We start from the raw sequence: 22,981 nt of genomic DNA on the forward strand, positions 1-22,981 counted from the left end.
TTTAAGTAAATTAGTTTAACTTCTTAAAAAATTGTTTATATAAAATTAAAATTTTGAGCTTACTTTTTAGAAAATTACGTAAGATTGTGAGATGTTTTAATCTAATTCTATAATTATTTTGTTAGGTTCACACTTATTATTTCAAACATCATGGTATTTTTGAATTACATAAAATTTCTAAGTTTTCATATTAGGAATTTCCGAATAAATTATGAACATAATCAGTTATGTTTTGATTTGAAATAATACTATCATTTTATGCATTGCCTTATATCTACCCACTATTTTCCTCAATTTTCATTTTTGTTTAGATTACTTCTCATTTTTAATTTATTATTTTGAAACACTTGCAAATTTATGATAACTAATATTTGATCTCAATCCCTTCTCTCTTTTAAAGGCTCAAACATTCTATAAAGTTTGGTTTTCTAAAAACAACCTATTACTATACAAACACATCCTTTTTCAAATTAATGTGAAAACTAAAACATTTACTTTCTATTATATCCTCGATTCAATTTCCAACAAACAACAAAACACTGGTAACAATAGTACCGTTGTTTGGATAATCCGTTTTTGTGAAGTTTCTAACTTTAGAAGAAATATTATTTTACTAAGTCTTGAATAATTTTTCCAAAAATGTAAATTACTTTTACTATTGTTCATCTTTTGATGATTTATGCAATCATTTTAAAATATTTATAAAAATAAAATAAAATAATTGTATGTGTATTTGATTTTAAAAGAATTTTAATATATAATGATTATGGGCGTCAGATTCTTAGAGTAAGAGTTGAAAGAAACCTTACTATATTATACTGTATAATTTAATACTAAAGTAAAGTTTTCTTTTGGCAAGCTCCAAAAGATTATCATTTGATGATGCTCTCTTCTTTCACAAGTGTTATTTTGTTTCTTTAAATTTTTAGTGTAATTCAATTGAATTCACATGTCTTTCTCACTAATCTTAAATTAAATATTTTTTAATACTTCATTTTATTTGTATCTTATATGGTGGGACTTTAATTTTTTTAAAACATTGTGACAAAATATATTTCTTCCAACTTTTTGTTTCAACATGTAATATATTTCCTAATGAAATCATATGCCATACTTTAGACCAAAAGTTTTTTTTTGTCTTTTATGTAGGAAAAACAAAATTATAAGTTCAGTTATTTTTAGATTTTTTTTATAAGTTCAAGTTTTATATAAGAAAAACATATATTTTCATGTAGATATATCCAATTTACGGATGGAGTTTTGTTAGGTTTATGTAAAAAACTATTTCGTCTTTTGAATTGTTGGTGAATGAGCATTAGCTAATTAAACTTGTTGTTGATGAATTTTAAAGTAAAATTTAATTTAGAAAAACAAATTTGAAACTCTAATAAAAAAAAGTTTCTATATTCGAAGAGTTTTAAAACAATAATGAGTTATTAGGCAATATAATTTTTATTTTTGTATAAATATTTAAATGAATATGAAAAGTATTGAAAAGACAAAAAAATGTGAGTAAGCAAAACGAACATATATCGGTTTATGGACTTAGAAACTATCTTATGAAAATAATTTTTTATATTACTATTCTTATAATTTTATTTACAATAATGAAAATGGTTTTTTTTTTTAAATTAGCATAGGTCATCCAAAATTGCCGGACCGGTCAATGGAGTTTAGGAAATACATACATAAACACTCTAATGAATAAGCAAATTTGTCAAACATTCTCACATTATATTTTTCTGATGTAGTTTTAATGCAAACAACAAACATGATAACCTGCAAAAAAAATTTTAAATTATTCAAGAATACCTATTGAAATATAGAAAGATATATAAGAATAATATAATTCTTCATAGGAACCTAATGACTGAAATTAAATAATCATGACAGAAAAAATTCTAATATTAATTTAATTTTATGGAAAACGGATTGAATTCTAATATTATGGAAAACGAATTGGTAATATCTTACGGGAAATAAATGAGTAAGCAATTATCAAATTACTTACATAAAACATCCCGCCGTTAGATTATATAAGATTAAAGGCCAGAAACTAAACCCAGTATTGGAAACTCTTTTTTTTTTTTTTTGAGTCCAAAATTTATGAATTTATAAGAGAATTTTGAGAACATGTAAACATCTACAATCTAACATAATTTAGATTCATTTCTTGCTTATGAATCATTTATAAGATTGAAACCCATAAATAAATTGTTTACATAATTTAGAAACCGTTTTTGTCCGTGAATCTTACATAAGATTGAAACATCTTTTTATAATTTCAAAATAACCTATAATCAGATTGTTCCTAAGATGAAACCACAAACTGATAAATGGTTGGTGTAGATTGGAAGGGGTCTAACTGAATAAGGAAAGAAGGAAATATTAAGATTTTTTTTCTTTGGTTTATGAGAAATATAAGTGAAAGTATAAATGAATTTAGTCAATTAGGTTCAAAGTATAAATGAATTTAGTTAATTAGGTCCAAACAATAAAAATGTACAAGTGTCATATAGATAATAGGCCAAGTGTCATCTTCTTAGCAAAAGTTGAGAAAAACCTTCTCATATTATATAAGATATATATATTTCATTTTTTTGCCTACATACAGTATATATCTAATTTCATTAAATACATAGTCGGTTCAGAATATTAATTACCACAAATAAATAAATTAAAGAAATAAAGTAAGATATTAAAAGATTTGCTCTTCTCAAAGTCTCTGTAACAAGAGACTCTCCACTCTATATATTTTTCTTATATTTTGGTTCTTCCTTTGTATATTGATAGTGTGTTGTATGACATTCTTGGTAATTAAAGTACCTCCAAAGACTATCTCAATAGTTTCTTTAAAGAAAAATAAAGTTCCATATTTCATAATGCGTCTTACATTAATGGTTCACATGCAACCCTACAAAATAAACATATGAGAAATTTCTGAAGAAAACACTCAACTTATATCATCATCTCAGAGAATTCCAAACTTTTGAACTTAACTTAGTTGTAATTAGCCTCTTACGTCTACTTTTTTTTTTGTTCCCTCATAATCTCATTTGAACTAATGGATCATGTAACACACGATTAGGTCCAAAACAGAACAAGTTTCTTAATTCTTTTGCTGTTCTTCCTCGGAGAACCCTCTGTATCACGCCTTATGCTCATCTCTTCCATCTCCAATCTACTCTCTTTCTTCTTCATCATCACCGGATTCGATTCCTCGGATTTTAACCTCATTTTCTCTAAAACATTCACCAAACCCTCAAGAGCCACGTCAGCATCCTCGCTCTTCATCAGCTCCTCTGCCACTTGTGCCGGCGTGATTACCTCCCCGTCGATCAAACGCTCAATCTCCGGATAGAGACGGTGTGGCATTGTGGCATCGTTCAAACCCAAGTAGTTGGAGGCTAAAGTTTTGAATCCTTGGAAAGAGCAATGTCCCATGTAAATGTGCATATCCATACGACCCGGACGTAGCAATGCCGGGTCAAGCCTATCTTTATGGTTTGTTGTGAATATTATAATCCGCTCGTCTCCACAGCTTGACCATAGTCCGTCTATGAAATTCAACAGCCCCGACAACGTCAATGGTCCCTAAACACACATTGTCATAGAAAAAAAAAAAAAAAAAAACCATTTAATTATACTCAAGTGATTATGGATCACTAATCAGATTTAATTAGTCTTGTTACACTATTCAGTTTGGTTGGTATAGGAAACAAAAACTATTGGTTTATATATAAAATTTGGTTGGTACTGATTTTGGTTTGGTTCAATCTGGTAAATTTGATTAAAAATAAAATGCCCAATCATATACCAAAGCCAAAAATAGTAGAAACGAGAAATCTAACCTGAGACTCGCCACGGTTCTTGCCATCAACCGGCTGCTCCACTCTGTTTGGCAAATCCACTGCGCAATCGATATCTTCTATGACAAGAATGGAGCGGTTACGTGTGGCTAGTAAAAGCCTCCGTAGATCAGAGTCACGCATCACACTGGCTAGCTGAAGATCATAAACATCAAACTTGAGGTAGTTAGCCATGGCAGCGACAAGACTAGACTTCCCTGTTCCGGGTGGTCCGTACAGCAAGTAACCCCTCTTCCAAGCTTTCCCTACTCTCTTGTAAAACTCTTTCCTTCTTATGAACCGATCAAGATCCTCGATGACGTCACGCTTGAGGTCATCTTCCATAGCCATTGTCTCAAAGGTGGAAGGGTGTTCGAGAATAACTGATTCCCATCTAAGGCTGTTGAGAGAATGCAGCATCAAGATCCTCCTCTCGTCTCTAATCTCCTTAGCTTTACTCTCGATGTAAGGAACGTAAGAGGTCAAGATCAAATCTTTATGTTTCTTGTCGAAGCTCAGCTCAAAGTACTCGCTTCTACCGTCATCATCCATACCGCCTCTTCTTCCTCCTCCTCCTACTCCTCCTCCGCCACCACCTTTCTTGTCTCCGCCGTCGGTTACAAACCTCCATACTAGTTCCACGTCTTGGTACACATCGTTGACTATTTCTCCATCACTGAGATACAAGTTGACATGTTTATCCTTATGACCTTTACTGATCCTGAGCCTGACTGCGTCAGGACTGATCTTGGTGGAGAGATAAGTCTGAGCGGCTCGGTAGATCTCGTTGTTCATACCCATGTTGTCGTCGTCGATGGTTAGAGTCAGAGTGGAGGAAGAAGAACGGAAGAACAGAGACCGGAGATTCCTGTAAATGAATTCTTGGATCGGAGCAGGGACTAGCTCGTGAGCCATTGATCGTATCATCATCATGTAACCTGCCATTGATGCGTAAGCTGTGAAAACCGATGTAGGTGAAGGAAGATCCTTTGAGAAAATCATCGTATCTCTCTGTTTTTGTTTTCTTTCTTTTCTCTGTTTTTGCTCACTGTGTTATACTTTGAAGATGGAGAGAGTGAAAGCGAGAGAGGGTGAAAGAGATATATAAACAAAGAAGAAGAGAAGAAGCTTAAGAAAGAAGGTTTCATGTGTGGGGTTAATTATCTTGCTGTCTTTATTCAATGGATGTGTGTATTTTTCCACAATATTATTAAAAATTTTGAGAATGGGAAAAGTAAATAACAAAGTAAGTAATAAGATGACAAAAGAAACTCAAGGAAAATTTCCACGTCTCTTTCCACGAAGAGCATGTCCATTCATTTTCTATTTTATCTCATATGAACAGTGCTATTTTTTAATACTTATTGCTTGACCAATGAAGACTCGAAAAATATTGATGTTTCTAACTTTTGTATTATGCGATCTGAAATTAGCTTAAACTTAAACATCTAACTATATATACGAATAATCATTAACAACAAAAGTACCTAACTATACAAGTACAACGGAACAGTCTAATCGGCATGCATCATGATCATACAAAATCGCAAACGAAGTACAAGTTATTTTTTTATACTTCTTGATAATATATCCATAACACAAATAAAAAATGAGCATGATCTGTGGTAAAGATATAAATCCATTACTTAGCCAACTGGCATCGTCAGTGACTTTTTTACATAGATACAACGTCGTATACTAATATTATTATTGGAAACGTTTATAGTTTTGACAGAAAAAAAAAAAAAAAAAAAAAAAAAAAACAAATTGTTTTATTAATACAAGTTTTTGGATTTTGTTTGTTGAAGGTGGAAGATGACTTGGACAATATACACTTACGTAACATAGTCATTATATACTCAAAAACTAGTTTGATTACGAAAATAATGTTTGCTGTCTCTTTAACAATTTCTACAAGAGCAAAACCTATTACACTGACACTTTTGTCTTCCAAAACAGTTTGGGGAGTTTTACTAGATGTGTTTTATTATGTTAATAACTGCATATAGTACAGTAACTATTTATGGTTACAATATAAACTTGGGTTTTTAGCTATGGTATAGTAATGAATTCCCTAGTGTTAACGAGATATTTAATGATTGACCCACAAAGACCAAAACCAAAGAAAAAAAGATTCCGCTAGATTGTCGCGACGTCGCATGTGGGGCCAAAGGCAATTGCGTGTAGTAATCCAACAAGTGCAGAATGCGAAAAGGAGAAAGTACGTGTCAGAGTATCATTGGATCATTCGACTCATAACCCAAGAAATAAAATATCAAAATTAATAAGTGTACTATGAGTCATGGATTTATAGTTTCGTTCATTTTGGACCGTGGCTTGAGATTAATAAATCAAAATGCTTTATTCATGAATATTCAAACTACGCAAGCTCTGCATCGTACACCAATACTTCAAAAGTGAATTTAACAATACAGTTTTTTATCCAAATTTAAAATACTAAAGTAACTTTTTTTTTTTGTTTTCTAGTCGATAAAACGTCCCTATCTTCTTCTTTTTTTTTTTTTTTTGTTAAAAGCGAGAACCAAAAAAAAATTTCCATAAATGATTAATGAAGTTTCTCTTGTCTCATTTTCAAGCCACTTAACAAAAAAAATTATTATAATCAATAATCTTGAATCTTATCGGATGTGGTCATGTGATGCACATTTTGAAAATAATAGAATAAAGATTTTGATTGGTACCATGAGATATGGTCGAAGGACAGATACGGTTCCATAGTTATGAACGATCATTATAAAACCATTTGTCTTTTGAGTTTTGACACATATGTTTTCGTTATAATTTGTATTTTATCGTTTACAAAAAGAATTACAAGCTAGGCTATATAACGTACCATTATGATTTCGTTCTAATTTAACTATATATCATCTCATTTAACTATTTTCGTTATTTACAATCTACATTTTTTTTTTTTTTCATTTTTCTACTTCTAGAATCTCATTTCACAATGTCACTACTCACTAGTTATGAACTTATGAATATGACGACGGCCAAGGAAAAAACTTAACAAAGATGAGGATAGAAAATAGAGAAAATAAAATTGTATTTCTGCATGTAAAAAGTTAAGGTACTGCCAACTTCATCATGAAATATACTAAAAAATCATAAAGCATTATATGTTACAACAAAAAAAAAGCTTTTGGAAAAGAACTAGCCGACTTGTAAAAGCTGTCTATAAAAATTATAAATTTGTTAATCACTCTACCAATATATTTCAATCATCTTTTGTAGCAATGCTTTTTAAAAGTGGATTAATGATTCACGTATAGGCTATACGGTATAGCAAAACACCAAAACAAATAGGGTAGGTCATGACAGTATGTCCACCACTCGCACTATCAAGTACTAAACCGGTATACGTTAACCGTATGTCCAACCAAATCGTAAACCAATCAAATTAATACTTCAATTGCGATAAGAAACAACATAACCGACAAAGGGTTTATAAAAGCATCCAACACAAATACAACTCTCACTCAGTTAAGACTTAAGACACAAACTCTTATAGTTGGGGGCTAAATTATTAATCAGAACAATAAGTTCCATTGTGGAGTAATCAAATGCAGAGATGAAGATCAGAACTGGAACAGCATTTCCGGAGAGTATCCTAGAGCTTCAAGATTTGCAGCCATGGCCTTGTTCATTGGCGGTGGCCCGCATCTTAGGATCTGCGACATAAAATGAACCATAAAAAGGTTAAAACACCATTGATGTTGTTCAATGTTTCATTCTCTTCAGTATTCTTGGATCTGTTTCAAACATTGACATATGCTGCAAGAACAGAGGTGATGTTCAAGATCAAGAACAGAGGAGGGTTTACCTGAACATCAGATGCAGGTGCAGGGCAATGAGTCTGAATCATCTCCTTTGATACAAATCCAACACCACCATCCCATGTTTCCGGAGGCTAATCATTGTCACAGAAGATAAACCAAACCACCAAGAGCAAAAAGTATCAAGAAGAGTTTTCTTTAGGTAATTACATTAGATGAACGCAAAAACATTTTTTTGCTTGCTAACCTGGTTCAAAACGTAGTAGATTTTGAATTGATCAGGATAATTGGCGGTAAGACCCTCTAATTCTTCCTGAAAAAAAGAAAAATATTCATTCACATTTAGTGTTTGAAAATAGTCTATGGAAACGCAAAACTTAAGAATCAGTAGGCGAGAAGCGTTATACCCTTAAGAGAATGTCTTCGTATGTGACATTGGCATAAATGAGGTGCACCTTTGTCTTGTCTGTTGGGTTTTCTAGAATTGCTCTAGCGACCTTCACAAATACGATATACAATGCGTTTCAAACATATACATTGGCTTCAAAAACAACATTAAACGCAAATGTATCAGACATACCTGGAACATAGGTGTGATGCCTGAACCTCCAGCAAGCATTCCAAATGCTCTAAACTGACCAGGTTGATACTTGAACCTACCCTGTCAAAGAAAAAGGTAATACAACAACAAAAGTTTGAGATTCAAGAAAAGTAAAGACTAACAAGTTTGATAAACTAAGCATAACAGCTGAACTAAAAGTACCTTAGGTCCCTTTACGGCAAGATGGTCTCCAACACGCATCTCCCTGAAATGATGAGACATCCTTCCTTGCGGGTACATCTAGTACCAGCATTTTACAATTGAGTTAAAGAGAAAAAAAATAGCAATTCAAAACACAAGTGAAATTAAGAAGTATTTTGAAGCATATACCTTAATGACAAGTTCAAAACGTCCAACATCTGAATCTAATGTTGTTGGGGTGTATGGCTTAATAACATCTTCTCCTTGAGCATCCTTTCCCCTATTGAGAAAAGCCACCATATTATTCATCACAACATGTCAACATCCATCGAAACTCTCTACACACAAAACCTAAAAACAAAATACAGAGAAGTAGGAGTCGCAAACCTGCAACTGATGTGTTGTCCAATGGGAAGACCCAAGACAGAGGTAGAAGTAGGGAGTTCAAAGATGAACTTGGCCACATTATGACTAAGTTGATCTTTCTTGACAAGCTTGAACTCCTTGAAATTCTCTGGATCCAAGCACACTATCCAAGAACCAACCAAAAAAAAAAAAGATCAATTTTTTCGTTTTTCTATGGGGCTAAATTCAACCTTCCTAAACAGATGCATACAACACAATATCTTTGCGTAATTTTGAAATCAACCAGCCTTCTAAGAGATCGAACCTCTGCGTTTCTTGGAGGATGAGAGAAAATAAGCAGCACCAGCACCGGCGGCGACGAAAGCGACGAAGACACCCAAAAGAATCTGACGATCTAGGGTTCTGAGAAACTCGGTATCCATGGCTAAACCGAAAAGAAGAGAAAGAATCAAAATTGCTTAAGAATAATAATACTATAAGGTGAGAAAAAAAAGGGAACTTTTCGTAAAAAAAAAAATCAGAGCTTTTGGATTGGTTTGGAGTTTGAGTTGGATCTTTGCCTTGTTATCTCCGCCATTAAAACCAATGGGATGGAATCTGGTAGACCTACCCCCATCACGTTCTAATTAATTACCACTCTCAAATACAATTAATATTTTTTTAAATTACTCCATAATTTAGTATTTGACCAAAAAAATTAGTAAAAAAAAACATATTTTTCAATCATTCACACATCTACCACAATTTGATCAAATCATACATACGACTATTCAAATTTTTGTTACTAAAAAGAACACTACATTCAAGGATTACGTATGGTGGTGGTTGGTGAGTTCGATGGCTACTAGACTCATCATACATGTCGGCTCTGACTGACTGGTGCAATTCTGTATATGAAAGTGGGTAGGGAAAGTGAAATCTAGTTTGTAAACTTTTCTTTAAAAAGACTTGCATTTCGAAATAGGATATAGAGTAATATGAATTATGATGACAAAAAAAAATAATTCTAACAGTCAAAAACCATTGTATAACAAAGTAAATTTCTTCTAGTAGACTACAGAAACTATTTCAAATTCATTGGGCTTATTTGATAGACTAATGTGTTGTTTAGTTTGGCATACTCGAGTAGTTCTTGAGGTTTAAGGAGATAGGCTTGCAGTGTTGGAACAATGTTGTACAACAAAAGATTATCAAGATTTGGGGGGGACTAGGAACATTATTTAACTGTGAAAAGGATCAGGACGAGGATCTGTGTCATACTGTCATCGAGTTCGTCAATGGCGGGTTCCGGTACCTAATTTCTCGGGGTTACAAGACAATGTATAATACTCTTGTCTCTCAGCCAAGTTATTCCATTGACAATAAGGGTCTCATTGTGTGTACTTTGTGATGAAATTGTGCAAAACTTGCATCTACGTTGTGAAAGGAGATGCGGTTCAAGAAGATTCCGGTTGATTATTTGCTTGATCAGTGGCCTTATCACCTCGCTTGTGTTCCCAGTTTGGTATCCATCCCTTCATGTCAAAGAGAAGAACAAGAAACCGCAGTTTAGTTTCATTACAACACTGTTTCCTGTTTTGTTCTATAGCAAACTGAATTGAATTCAATGTTTTAAGTAAAGAGAACCTGTTCTACGTGAACACCATATGCTAGCCAATTTCTCAGCAAACTCTTCTCGTGTTCCACTTATCATACTGTCATGATCAGCACCAGCGACGATATCAACTTCCACCACTGGAAAATTCCTCTTCATGTTGCTGGAGCAATGTGAAGGAACGATCATATCACGGTCACCTTGTATCAAGTGAATCTTAACGCCAAAATTAATCAAGGTTTTGAGATGTTCATCAGCGAATTTGGAGCCACCGCATATCACATTGTGCATACTATGCCATGCCGAGTGATGTGTATGCCTTGTTATGTCCTTTATCTTCCAAGGAACCTCCCTAAACAAACATCAAATCTTTATTGAAAGAAAAAAAGATAGCTTCAAACCAAAACAATCACCCAAAACCGGATCAAACGTTTTTACCTTTTACCAAGACATAGCTTTATTAGCCATTCCCATATCATGTGATGCTTGCAAACTATGAAACAAACGCATCTTCCGATATGCTCATACCAAGACATCACCGCTGTTCCAAATGCTAGTGGCGGCCATAACCTCTTTCTAGCGATCCGGTTCAAGATTAATCCTTCGGGGGATGAAGGAAAATAAGGCTACACACACACAAAAACATAAGTTCACAAATCGAATCTCTGGCAGATTAGACTGAAAACATAAGATGAGAAACCAAACTAATCTCTCACCGGTGCGACAAGAGTGACGGATTTAACAATGTTGGAGTGTTTAGCAGCAAAAGCAAGAGCAATTAAGCAACCCATAGAATGTGCAACCACATGAAACGAATCTAACTCGTAAGGCTTGATGACAGATGTCTCTATCGTATCCACATGATCTCTCAATGTATAAAGACTATCCCTTGGCTTAGGACTCTCACCAAATCCCAAAAGATCAACCGCGAAGAGCCTATAACGATCTTTCTTAACGTGTTCAAACACAGTTTCTGTCCAAAAATGTGATGAACCCATAAAACCATGTATGAATATTACATTCTCTAACGATTCCTGAACAGAGTCCTCTGTTTAATTCAACATGTAACACATCAAATGCAAATTGTAAGCAAACATTAAACTAATCAAACGATGTAGAGAAAATACTAAAATATATGTTACATCTTTGACCTCGAGAAGTTGAATCTTTGACCACAACGTGAAGATTCTCATCTTCGTTCTTGGTCCACGAGTTACAAGATTGACATCCACAATCTGACCATCTATTCACCGACCCATGAATCTTAGATTTTCGTATTCTCCGAGAGAGCTTGGATTTGAAATTTCTCGCGAATCCCAAAAACCACGTTCCCCGGAAAATGTTCTTCCTCTGGAATAAAGTCTTAGAGCAGTCATTTTCACCGGTGGTAAGAAGAGGAGACGTTTTGCAGTAACAGCCTGGAGACTTTCCCTCAAAAATCTCGTCGACGAACTCGTAAGCGACGCAGAGAACCGCGTCGATGAGGTCGAAGAAGAAGAAGACGATGAAAGAGAGGGCGGCGTGGATGGCTGTCCCGAATCTTCTCATAGAAGCGGAGGAGGGAATCTAGAGCGCCAGAGAAATTTGAGATGAGTGGTTAAGCCACGTCGTAAGAGAGAAGTTTTTGAAATTTATTACCCAAAGTAAACAACAAATATTGATGATATTCAATGCATGCATTCTGAAATTACTTTAAATGTTTTTTCTTTTCTTGTCGGCAATTCTTACGGATATGTTTAAAGGCCGCAACCTTGCCCGGCCCAAATGAGCAAAGCCTGTTTACCCGCGGGTTTTTATGTTTAATTATTTTCTTTTTCTTAATTTATCGTATCTTCAACGTCGTTTTGTTGTCTCAATGCCTTTAACGTTAAGGTTCTCTTATGTGTGTTTTAAGTGCTTTCTGTCTAACTGTCTTAATGCTATATTGCTATCATCTATTGTTGTGTTAGTTCGTATGGACCATTTGAGGTGGTAATAGTGTTCTTTTGGTTGTATGCATCGGATTGGAGAAGAAGCACATCAACTTTTCAAAGGATGCTATCGTTCACTCTAGATGGACAATGTAGTTTTTACCCATTTTGTGTATAAATGTTTAAGAGAATATAATATCAAGAAGTTGAACTAAAGAAATACAGAAAACGTAAATGTATGTTACTCCGCAAAAATGTTATGCTACAAGGTCATTTATCTCCTTCACCGGCAGGATCATAGTTGGTGTTCTGAGGATTTCTCTGGTGTCGTTGAGAAGCTAGACGCCGTTCCAAAGGGGTCTTCCTCTTGCTGACAACAAATCTATTCACTCCTTTCCTCATCGGCATTATCGAAGGGAAATCTTCGTCCGGGATCTGACTTAGCTCAGATATGTTCTTAATCTCGGCCACTCGCTTAAACCATCTCTCTGCTTTTGCTTCCTCTGACATGTCCAACAAGTCAGGCTCCTTCACTAACGAACCCTCCAGGCTCTTTCTATTACTGCTCCTCCAGGCCATTGTTTCCGGATTGTTGCTTGAAGGTTGTTTCGGTTCTTCATCTACTACCTGAGAAATGTTTTCTGTTGCCGGAGCTGGAGCTGGAATAGTATCTATTTTTTGCTCGGGTTGTTTCTCTTTGGCGAAATAGTCAGGTGGGAAAGGGACAAAGGGGACAAAGTCTGAATCTTGTGGTCTCTTGTTTGCTGGAGAAGTCAGTGAACGGTCTTTCTTCCTGCTAACCACAAACCGATTCTCTCCTTTCCGCATTGGCATTTTGTCAGATGAAATCTCATCCGGTATCGTGTTTTCCAGGTCTGAAACGTTATGCAGTTCGGTGACCTTCTTGAACCACCTCGCAGTTTTCTCCTCTGATTCTTTATCATCCTCTTCAGGGCCATTTGTTTCTTTGCCAGAGAGATTCGCATTTGACCTGTCCTCTTGGTAGACATTTTGATTGCCATTTGAGACACCATCCATTTGGTTGTTTTCAGTCAGACCTATCTGTGTTTCTTCCTCAGGTTTCTTGGCAAACATGTCTGAAGGTAGTGGCACAAACGGGACAAAATTGCTGTTTATTGCCTGAGAAGATTCAAACCTCCTGGAAGATACATTCTTGTCATCAGATTGAGAAGCCAAAGAGGATGAAGAACCGAGAATCTCATTCAAGCTCCTATGTGTTTTGCTTCCCAAAACCTTATTGTCGTTCCCATTCGAGTTTCCATCTGTAGCTACAGTGTTCTCAGCATTAGACAACCTTCTCTCAAGAGGTGTTTTTCTAGTGCTAACAACATATCTGTTCACTCCTTTCCTCAATGGCATAATCTCTGGAAAGTCTTCATCTGTATCAATACTGTTTGCATCAGAACCACCCTGTGCTACTTTACTAAACCACCTCTGTGCTTTCTCTTCATTTTCAGCCAGTCTTCTCTCAAGTTTAGGATCATTTGAGTAACTAGAGTTGGATGAATTGAGTGAGAAGTCCCTGGGTCGCTTGCAGTCACATCTTAAGCAAGCTACATTCCTACCATAGTTGTAGAAATCACACCTGATGGGTGAAACAACCAAGAAAGAATGGAATTGTTAAACTCATCATTTCTCATTGCATTAACCATAAAGCAGTAGAGAGAACCGAATTAGTTGCTTACTGGGGGCAATCCCATTCACGACCAGTTAGCTGTCTCTTTGGTCTTGCTTCATCACACTGGAAGCATTTGACATTTCTCGCAAAGTTCATGCCACTGCACCTGTTTCAACATATTCCCACATCATATATAGGTTCCGAAACAACAGCAAGACAATTACAACTTACTGACTTCTTAGCTCTAAAGATACCAGCTTTCTACAACAATACTAGCCATATACAAATTAAAGCTCAGATCCTGAAATTTGAACATCATTCTACAGAAGTATAGCAACCAGTAGGCCATAGGAGATTTACGTTAAAAGGCTACTGAGAGCTCAACAAATTCATACCTCGAGCAAATCCAGTCACCACGTTTCATCTCAATGTTCTTCTGATAAGACCCTTGTCCATTTCTATCTGACATCTCATTTTGAATCGTGCGATGAACATTCGACTCAGGGGTACGAACAGTCATCTTAGCTATCTGGCTCAAGAGGCTTCGAACCGAGGACTCCATAATATCTTGGTTATGGTGTTTGCTCCCTTCAGAAGAAGCAACATCCACAACATAACTCAAAAGAAGCCTCATCAAATCAACTGTACTCGCCTTATCCACATCCAGTATCTAATACGAAACAGAAATGATCAAACCATTGGGGGCACAAATCACTACTGAAGACGAGAATTCACAATCCACCATCAAAAGAACTTACCTTACCAATGCCACTTCTTAGATAAAGGCTCATCCTTTTAAGTGAATCTGGACCACTCCTAAACAAAAATGGCTTTCCATTGTTCACAACCACTTCAACGTCTCTCCTCGAAAGCATTCTAATAAACAAGTAACATCATCAGATTCAATAATTCAATCAATCAAGAAGAGAAAGAGAGAAACCACGAAACCGCAGCTAAACTTACTCAAGTAATTCAGGTCGATCACGAGCTAGAGCTAAGCAAGCGAGAGCTGGACGGAGAAGTTCATCAGGAAAACCGGGAAAGAATTCGTTTTCTGAACCGGAAATTGAACCGGAATCTGAGAAGTAACCAGCTTGAGAGAGAGATTGGAGTAGCTCTGTCCATTCAGGTAGCTGGTGGTGGTTATAAGAAGGAACAAAATCTGCGGCGGAGACACGGAGGTGAGTGTAGAACCGTCCGATGGGAAACGTGGGAATAAGCGGCGGCAAAGTGACGAATGGACGGAGAGAACGGAGACTGTTATAGGTTGAGCCGACGGAGGAAGGAGAATACGCCCGGCGGTGGAAACGGCGGAGACTAGTTAAGCGGCTGGTGTAGAGGCCACGGAGTAGGAAGATAGAAGAAGGAGGAGGAGGATGAGGAGAGAAGAGAGAGAGGAGTCTGGTGGAGTTGTTCATTGTCACTCTCCTTCTTCGACGGTGGTCCGCTCGGCGGAGAGGATAGAAGTGTGACGGGTTTTTATTTTTAATTTTCTTTTATTCGGATGGTTAGTGTAAATATTTTTATCGGTGAGGATCATTTCTGTAAATTGTAAAACAATTAAATGGCTAACATAGGCCATATTAGTTTATAAATTAAGCCTTTTTGTACTAATTGGGCTTTATCATTATGAATGTGTTTAGTAGCTGTTAATTCTCTTTCCATCAAGGGTTGTTGCGTTGTGAAGCTTTAGGTCGTGTAAATCATTTGAGGAGCTCACTAAGACAACAACAGAATATAAATGAAGAAAGCTGTGTCAGATCAGAGGCATGTTTATTTATTTTATTTTAAAGAAAATTATTCATTAGTCAAATATATGTATTCCATTCCTTTAAAAGGAATCGTACTAATAGTGGAATTAACCAACTGATAGTATCCCTTCCTTCAGTAGACACTAGACAGTAGCAGAGCCATGTTTTAAAGATTAGCATGAGTTTTATATCTTGAAATCTTCAATTTTTTACAGTATAAAAAAGGGCCTGATTCGGCATTTTTATTAAATTTCACGGTGCTTCAACATCAATTTTCGTGACTTGAAAAGTTGAAATGTACATTGTTCAAACACGCATGCACACTTTCTTTTTTTTTACTTAATGCCGTTAAAAAACTTTAAAATGATTAAATTTCCACTTATACTGCAGAGAAAAGCAATTTCGAGGATCTACAATCGTATATGTATCACTTCTTGGATTCAGAACTTGTAGCACATATAGTTTTTTTGTGTGCACCGAACTTGTAGTATATATATAAACTTACAATATATATAATAAAACTTAAAAATAGAAATTAAAACAAAGAAAATGAAGATTAATAATACATTAGTGGTAGTGAAAGGGAAAGAATAATAGTGTATGTTTTATCTTAATATCTTGAACGTGGGAGTCACTGTGAGTTAAAGTTGGGTGTGGATTAGTTGCCGATCACTGCCGTCAACTTTTGACTAATGTTTATTTTGATTAATACTTTTGCATACATTAAGCTAATTTATATTGCAATAACGAATTTTTTTGTTTGGATCTATGTGGAGTAAAGTATTGGTGATTACGTGGACAATTAACTGCCTTGATAATGACTTCAATCTAGTCCCGTAAGGTATAACCTCATTAATTCCCCTAACACTGTATTTTATCATTAATTAATTACTAATTTATACGCTGATGTGATATGTTTTAGTTCTATGCCACAAGTGCAATGGACCGGCTAACAACTTTGACATGATTTGTAATTAAATCCAATTTAAATAAAGAGACTTTATGTCATTACATCATGAGATAAAGCCCTAATATCCTCAAATTAGTTAAAGTGTCTTCTTTTAAATTAATCAACAAGTTTTAAAAGAAACTTTCTCTAAGTGAATGTAATTAGTGTGACTTATCTCATGAATCATGATTACATGCACGTTCAATATTTTACCATTTGGAGTTTCGATTTCACCTTTTTCTCTCCACTTTTTTTCGTTTTCTATATAGTTCTGTTGAAAGATTGTCTCAAATTTTATTAGGATAAGTTAAACACAATTCCATTAACAAAAAATGGTACAAGTGCGAGTGTTAGAAATTATGGTTAACCAATGATCATATTCTTCGACCATATCTTCTGCTGGTCGATCAATAACTTGGATCGATAAAAACCACTAACCATTTTCGGTTGAGGTTATAAACCTTTTTTGTTGTCAACATCACATAAACTTAATTTTTAAAAAGAAAAGCGATTTTCGTAAATGACGAACATGATCTGATGGATCCACGAACTACAAAGAAAGAACGAAACTCCGAATTGTGTAGAAAAAGCAATCCTATTATTCATTCAAATAAACTCAATGCAGCTGGATCTTTTGGTCTAACGAGTTCCATTAGATCACCGTGTCAGCTGTACCATATTCAAGTCTATATCATGAGTCTTGCAATATTTTAGCTTCTTTTTTTTTTTCCTAAGACAGTTACTTTAAACTTTTTTTTTGTACTTTTGAAGTTATAGGGAACAAATGACGTTGTACGCTTGTACCACTACGATATTACAATGTTTCTGTGTTTTGCGTACCAATTTTTTAGTGAAGTAATACTTAAATAACGGTTAAAAAAAAGCAAGTACTATACAGTACTAAGAGTTTTGGCCGTTCAACTCTAGCGACATAACCAAACTACTGTATACCTACAATTATATACAGGGTCTAAGAAAATGTTTTCTAAGTGTATTCAACTTATTTTCTTAACTTCTAATATTTATGAGTGTAAGTGAAAAATAATTCAAAATCTATTTTTTTTTATTACTTCCAAAGTTCTAAAACTTCTAATTCTACCTTAATACCTTTTACACACACATATATATATATATATATATATGGTTTCAACCATTTACATATATGCCAATTACATTAATATAAACTGATACTTTTTAACGTAATATCGTGTTTTTTATACCATTTTTTACCGTTTTAACTCTACCACCATCTCTTATAGCTTAAAAACAATTGAAAAAAAATTCTAATAGAAATTTGAATTAAAGACGTCAAATTTTTAGTAATCTCATATATAATTATAACCCCTAAAAACTAACAAATCCAAATGACTAAATATGATTATATATGCACAGTGCACAACATCTTCCATGTTTTTTTTGGTTTTTGTGTATGCGTATCTCTTTGATACTATCATTACCCCTAAATAAATTTACAGTCCAAAAACTTCCTCTTCCACTTTCTCTTCTTCCCTCTCTAACTCTAGCTATAACAAGCTGGCTTTCTCTCTTATTTCTGTACTGTAAATTTGTAATAGGCACTTGCATTATAATTCAAACTCTTAATAAACAAACAAACAAAAAGAAAAAGGTGGAACTGGTCCATAACGGTTCGGGGAACTTTTCTATTTGAACCGGAAACAGAAAATCGTGAGGACGGTACACGTGTTAGGTAAGAACACGAACCGCTCGTGTGTAACAGCCAATGATGTCGTCATTCCACGTCGGTACGTACAAGACTTTTTTTTTTTTTTTTTTTTTGTCGTCAAACACAAAGTTCTCAAAATTAACGAAACCGTTCCCATAACCGAAACTCGAATAAAAACAAGACACAATAAATTTATATGTCTGGGTACTTTTCTGTCGTTTTCTCTAGTTTCTAACGTTTATTCGTGTTTAGTTTTTGTTTTCTTCTTCATTTATTTATTTATTTTTTGTTGAGTTTCATCAGTTACATGATTTCTCTCTTTTACTTCTCTATTTTTAATCCATCAAAAATTATGTGGTTGGCATACTCGATCTAATCTACTACATCTCTCGTCTTCAGTTCAAGATTTATGGAGTTAAATAAACATTATGGAGTAAGTTGTTACGCATGTAAGATACATTCAAACGAATGACCACTCAATTCTAATACTATAAAGTAGATATGCAAGAAACTCTTGCCAAGAATCTAAAGTAACTTATAGGGTTTAATGGGAGCATAAATGGTCCACATCATTGAATAATAATGGTCTTCAGTAGTTTTTCTTTTAACTATTTTAGTTCTTAAGAAATTAATTGAACCTATTAATTTCTTTGTCACCCATTCACAATTTCTTTTTTTACTTTCAGTTGTCTTACATTACATTAGGAAAAGTGGAAAACTATTTTCTCTAACTTTTCGTACCTAATCCATAATTATTTTAACCAATTCAATAGTTACAAAAAAAAAGCTTACAAATTAAAGATGATATATTTCTTTCCTGGGAGAAATTTACACCAAATCTGTAAAAATATAGGATGTGCATATATTTTCCGTTTGCTACGCCTGTATTTCCAATAAATGTCGTACAACTTTGGTTTGAGTTAATCCATTTCAGTTATAAGAAACAAAAACATTGCTTGAATGTCACTGTATATATCCAAAACGACGTCGAAGTTCAAAAGATCTCTGAAGTACTTGATGAACTAGTTTTTTTTTTTTTTGGTTTGATACTTGAACTAGTTGTTGAGCTAATCATGATGATTACTTTATAATTTAACTACACAAGAAGAATATATATAGATATACATACACACATATACGTTATGGTTATGGAAAACAGAAAGCTCATAAAAGCAATTTATTTCACACCCTTTGAGATCTTTTCTTGCTTTGTGTCCGAAACAGACAAAAATTGATTCTGTTGTTTTTTCCCATAATTAACTCACACACACACACGAACGTACGTGCAATATCTGTATGTGTGCATAGTATAGTAGAGCCACACGAGCGGTTCAAAAATGTTTTTGGAGTTTCCGAGACTGTTGAGACTGTGGGACCTATGGTCATCGAACCCTCCACACGCACGAGCGGGTCTCTCGTTTTGCATGCATCTACACTACACGTACCCACCGACTTTTCCAAAGCCTTTACTTTTGCACGTGTAGAGAGAGAGAGAGAGAGTGAGTGAGTGATTAGTTGTTGTACTAAAAGTATCCCATTATTCGAAATTTTCGTTTCAACAGAAAATAGAATGCAACGTTAAGGAAAACGTGAACCTTAAATCTCTCTTATACATTTCTAATTGTCAGAACAAAGAAAATAAAAGTAGCGTCGAGAAATGGTCCAAATTCATAATTCAAAAACAAAAAAAAAGTAGCGCGTAGATATAAAATGAAAATTTGTTATAGACCTAGCTTGAAACTTGTAAGAACGAATTTTACTGCCATCGGCTATAAATATACTGTAGTTCAAATAATTAAGATCGTATTCGTACGTAATTATATAAACCCATTGTTTTAACCAAGGAAACGAAGATAAAACCATTTGAATGGGATCATTAGGCCTGAGATGATAATTAACACAACATTTGATTGAACATATGCATTATATATAAAAGTTTCCTTACATTTTCTTTTGGTGTTTGAATATACAGCTATCCAATTTTGTTCTCAATGAACATTTAATAACCACTCATCATCATTTTTACTCTTACATATTCTTGTATTTATTAATTTCTAAATAAATGTCAGTCAAATATAATTCAATAATTTTTTTTTAGAGAATCTCTCTTTCCTCTTCCACCATATAAACAGTGAAAAGCCATTCAAGTGGTGTCTCTCTCTCTCTCTATCCTATTCCTCCCTCTTATTCATAGTTTCTCTTCCTTTAATCCCTAAACCCAGAAGAAAAAAAAATGAATCCAAATCTCCTTGAGAAAGATCTAAGGGGTAATGAACCTATCAATGGGTTGAGAAGATTCGAAGACGCAAACAACTTCGGATCTCTACCAAACTCACACACTACTGCTTCTCGTAAAACTTCACTCACCAACCTCTCTCTCTCTAGAAACCATCCTCACAACAAATCAGCCTCAGCCTTGGAGCCGGAAGATGAACATGAGAAAGAGAAGGGTGAAAACGAAAAGAGTCTGAGAATGAGGGGCAAAAGTGGAATTAACACGAAACTATGCTCACGAGGACACTGGAGACCAACAGAAGATGCTAAACTCAAGGAGCTCGTTGCCCAGTTTGGTCCCCAAAACTGGAACTTGATTGCTCACCACCTTCTTGGTAGATCAGGTACATTTATTTTTACTTTTCTTGGTCAACTTAACTATTTCCTTCACTTTTTTTTCACTCAAAATTTCGTAAATGTAAGTAATTTTAACAAATATTCTTAAGTAGAAGAAAATTAATCATATATGTTAAGAGAAATCTAAACAATCTGGTGAAATTGAGTTTCCAAAATTATTAAGCATTTTTCATAACCGTGCGTGTTTAGATATTTTTTTTAAAAAAGTTTTTTTTTTTTTAATATGTAATCAGTAAGTTAGACTACATTATATATATACGGCTATATAAAATATTTAACAATATACAATGACTAGTGTCATAACGCTTGATAGTAACTAATTTATATATTATGAGGGATACGTAACTAATGTTGCTTCTTTGATTACAGGCAAGAGCTGTAGATTGAGATGGTTTAACCAACTCGACCCAAGGATTAACAAGAGAGCCTTCACGGAAGAAGAAGAGTGTAGGCTTCTAGCAGCTCACCAAGCCTACGGGAACAAGTGGGCTATGATCTCACGTCTCTTCCCTGGTCGTACCGATAACGCCGTCAAGAACCATTGGCACGTCATCATGGCTCGAAGGACTAGAGAAAGCCAACGACAACGTCAACAGCCTCCTCCCACGCCGTCTAGAGACGCTGAAATGGCGGTGTCGTCCTCGTGCCGCTATAATCACGAGGAGTTCTTCGGTAACGTAGCGAAGGGTAGTTTCGTCAATGAAGAAGACGATGAAGATGACGACGATGGCTCAGCTGTCTCTACTTGTACGACGGAGCTCTCTCTCACTCCACCTTCTTCGGCTTACCATCCTCGCTTCTTGAATTACGATAAGACCCTTGCCTCAGGTAACATTTTATTTGTTAGCTTGTGTTATTATTATTATTTTTGTCTCTATTGACCTTGAGAGTTGAGACATTGAAAGTATAGAAACTTGGAATGTTTTTTTTTGCTTTAACAAAAAAAAAAAACTTGGAATGTTTTTCTCTTTTTGGTTTTCTTGAGAAGTGTTTTTGGTGAATCTAACTATAATGATTTCGGTCGGTTGGTCGAGATCAGATTGCAATCTTTACTGGGGTGTATCGTTCATCATGATTAGTTTATACTTCAACCGGTAGAACCAAATATGATTTGTGGTGTAAATTTAGCTTAGATTCCAGTATTGTTAAGATTTTTATTTATTTTTTAATGTTGAAAGCATATTAAATAATAAATTTGGCATACATGTTGTATAACCGACGACGAATGACCACTTCCTATAATTTTTCATATATATGGCAATAATTATAAAATTTGAATGACAAGAGAGAGTAAGAATACGTTTTTTACATCGTAAGAGTACCTTTAGGCTTAATAATATAAGGAGGTGAAGTACTATTGTCACGTTACTATTTCAATACAACAAAATTTCACGTGGGGGCTGAGAAATTATTTTTCTAATTTTGCAGGTAAAGATGGTCAGTGTGTGCAGAGAGCAGAAGTAAATGGCATATATGGTAAAAAGATGGACCATCAAAATCACCACACAATCTCAGTCAGTGAAAGAAAGGTGGAGATGAAGATGAAGAGTGGCTTTTACTTCTTTGATTTTCTTGGAGTTGGAGCTTCTTGATTAATTAGTTGCAGAACTAGGGTTCAATGATGATGACGGAGAACTGTGAGATAAAAATATTGGTTTAGTTTCTTCTATTTTTCCTGGTTAATTTTAGGCATGTTTGTTTAACATCTTAATTTTAGCCGGGGGTATGACTTATGAGCGAAAACTAAAAAACTAAAAAGAAAAATTTAATAATTTCCTAGACGTTATTTGTCAAGTAATAAAAGCTGAATGTAAGTAATCTCTTTCCAGTGTAATTAAAATAATTAAGTTTACAAAATAATTCGCATCGTGAATACGCAAATTGAAGAAGTAACGTCTCTGAAACAACAGAGTTACAAGTTTTGATCATTTTTTTGGTAGTAAATAAAAACATTTTGCATTTTCTAGTGCATAATTCTATGGAAGATGTTAGATTTTTTTTCTTGGAATATGCTATATGTACATCATATTCAGAACTTCTTTATTTTTGTCATCTGTAATAAATCATCATTAT

The 22,981-nt window shown here is 34.5% G+C and overlaps 5 protein-coding genes across 6 annotated transcripts; 1 reads left to right on the forward strand and 4 right to left on the reverse strand.

Annotated features, from left to right (window-relative positions):
* Positions 1-2,847: 2,847 nt before the first annotated feature.
* On the reverse strand, positions 2,848-5,028 carry LOC104770088 (AAA-ATPase At5g17760). Its single transcript, XM_010494440.2, has 2 exons — positions 3,852-5,028; positions 2,848-3,594 (listed from the first exon to the last, which is right to left on the reverse strand). The coding sequence occupies exons 1-2, from the start codon at positions 4,848-4,850 to the stop codon at positions 3,085-3,087; spliced, it is 1,509 nt and encodes a 502-aa protein (XP_010492742.2). The 5' UTR covers positions 4,851-5,028; the 3' UTR covers positions 2,848-3,084.
* Positions 5,029-7,250: 2,222 nt separating this feature from the next.
* On the reverse strand, positions 7,251-9,808 carry LOC104770089 (NADH--cytochrome b5 reductase 1). The gene is made up of 9 exons (XM_010494441.3): positions 9,055-9,808; positions 8,772-8,913; positions 8,574-8,664; positions 8,406-8,483; positions 8,223-8,303; positions 8,050-8,139; positions 7,890-7,955; positions 7,690-7,776; positions 7,251-7,537 (listed from the first exon to the last, which is right to left on the reverse strand). The coding sequence occupies exons 1-9, from the start codon at positions 9,170-9,172 to the stop codon at positions 7,445-7,447; spliced, it is 846 nt and encodes a 281-aa protein (XP_010492743.1). The 5' UTR covers positions 9,173-9,808; the 3' UTR covers positions 7,251-7,444.
* Positions 9,809-9,882: 74 nt separating this feature from the next.
* Positions 9,883-12,009, reverse strand: LOC104770090 (putative lysophospholipase BODYGUARD 4). The gene is made up of 5 exons (XM_010494442.3): positions 11,496-12,009; positions 11,061-11,392; positions 10,783-10,970; positions 10,377-10,696; positions 9,883-10,264 (listed from the first exon to the last, which is right to left on the reverse strand). The coding sequence occupies exons 1-5, from the start codon at positions 11,890-11,892 to the stop codon at positions 10,230-10,232; spliced, it is 1,272 nt and encodes a 423-aa protein (XP_010492744.1). The 5' UTR covers positions 11,893-12,009; the 3' UTR covers positions 9,883-10,229.
* Positions 12,010-12,398: 389 nt separating this feature from the next.
* On the reverse strand, positions 12,399-15,451 carry LOC104770091 (zinc finger protein VAR3, chloroplastic). 2 transcript variants are annotated; one of them, XM_010494443.2, is made up of 5 exons: positions 14,857-15,451; positions 14,652-14,769; positions 14,289-14,563; positions 13,961-14,059; positions 12,399-13,860 (listed from the first exon to the last, which is right to left on the reverse strand). In XM_010494443.2, exons 1-5 carry the CDS (start codon positions 15,309-15,311, stop codon positions 12,525-12,527), a joined length of 2,283 nt encoding a protein of 760 aa, XP_010492745.1. In that variant the 5' UTR covers positions 15,312-15,451; the 3' UTR covers positions 12,399-12,524. The 2 variants fall into 2 exon arrangements, with proteins under 2 accessions (XP_010492745.1, XP_087362229.1); XM_087506103.1 differs by having other exon boundaries at positions 14,657-14,769; positions 14,857-15,424.
* Positions 15,452-20,020: 4,569 nt separating this feature from the next.
* On the forward strand, positions 20,021-22,765 carry LOC147918599 (transcription factor MYB56-like). The gene is made up of 3 exons (XM_087503447.1): positions 20,021-20,895; positions 21,278-21,736; positions 22,337-22,765. Exons 1-3 carry the CDS (start codon positions 20,511-20,513, stop codon positions 22,498-22,500), a joined length of 1,008 nt encoding a protein of 335 aa, XP_087359573.1. The 5' UTR covers positions 20,021-20,510; the 3' UTR covers positions 22,501-22,765.
* The last annotated feature ends 216 nt before the right edge of the window (positions 22,766-22,981 follow it).

The sequence above is a fragment of the Camelina sativa genome, chromosome 20 (assembly GCF_030686135.1).
Source record: "Camelina sativa cultivar CO46 ecotype springtype chromosome 20, ASM3068613v1".
In the NCBI taxonomy this organism is placed as follows: Eukaryota; Viridiplantae; Streptophyta; class Magnoliopsida; order Brassicales; family Brassicaceae; genus Camelina; species Camelina sativa.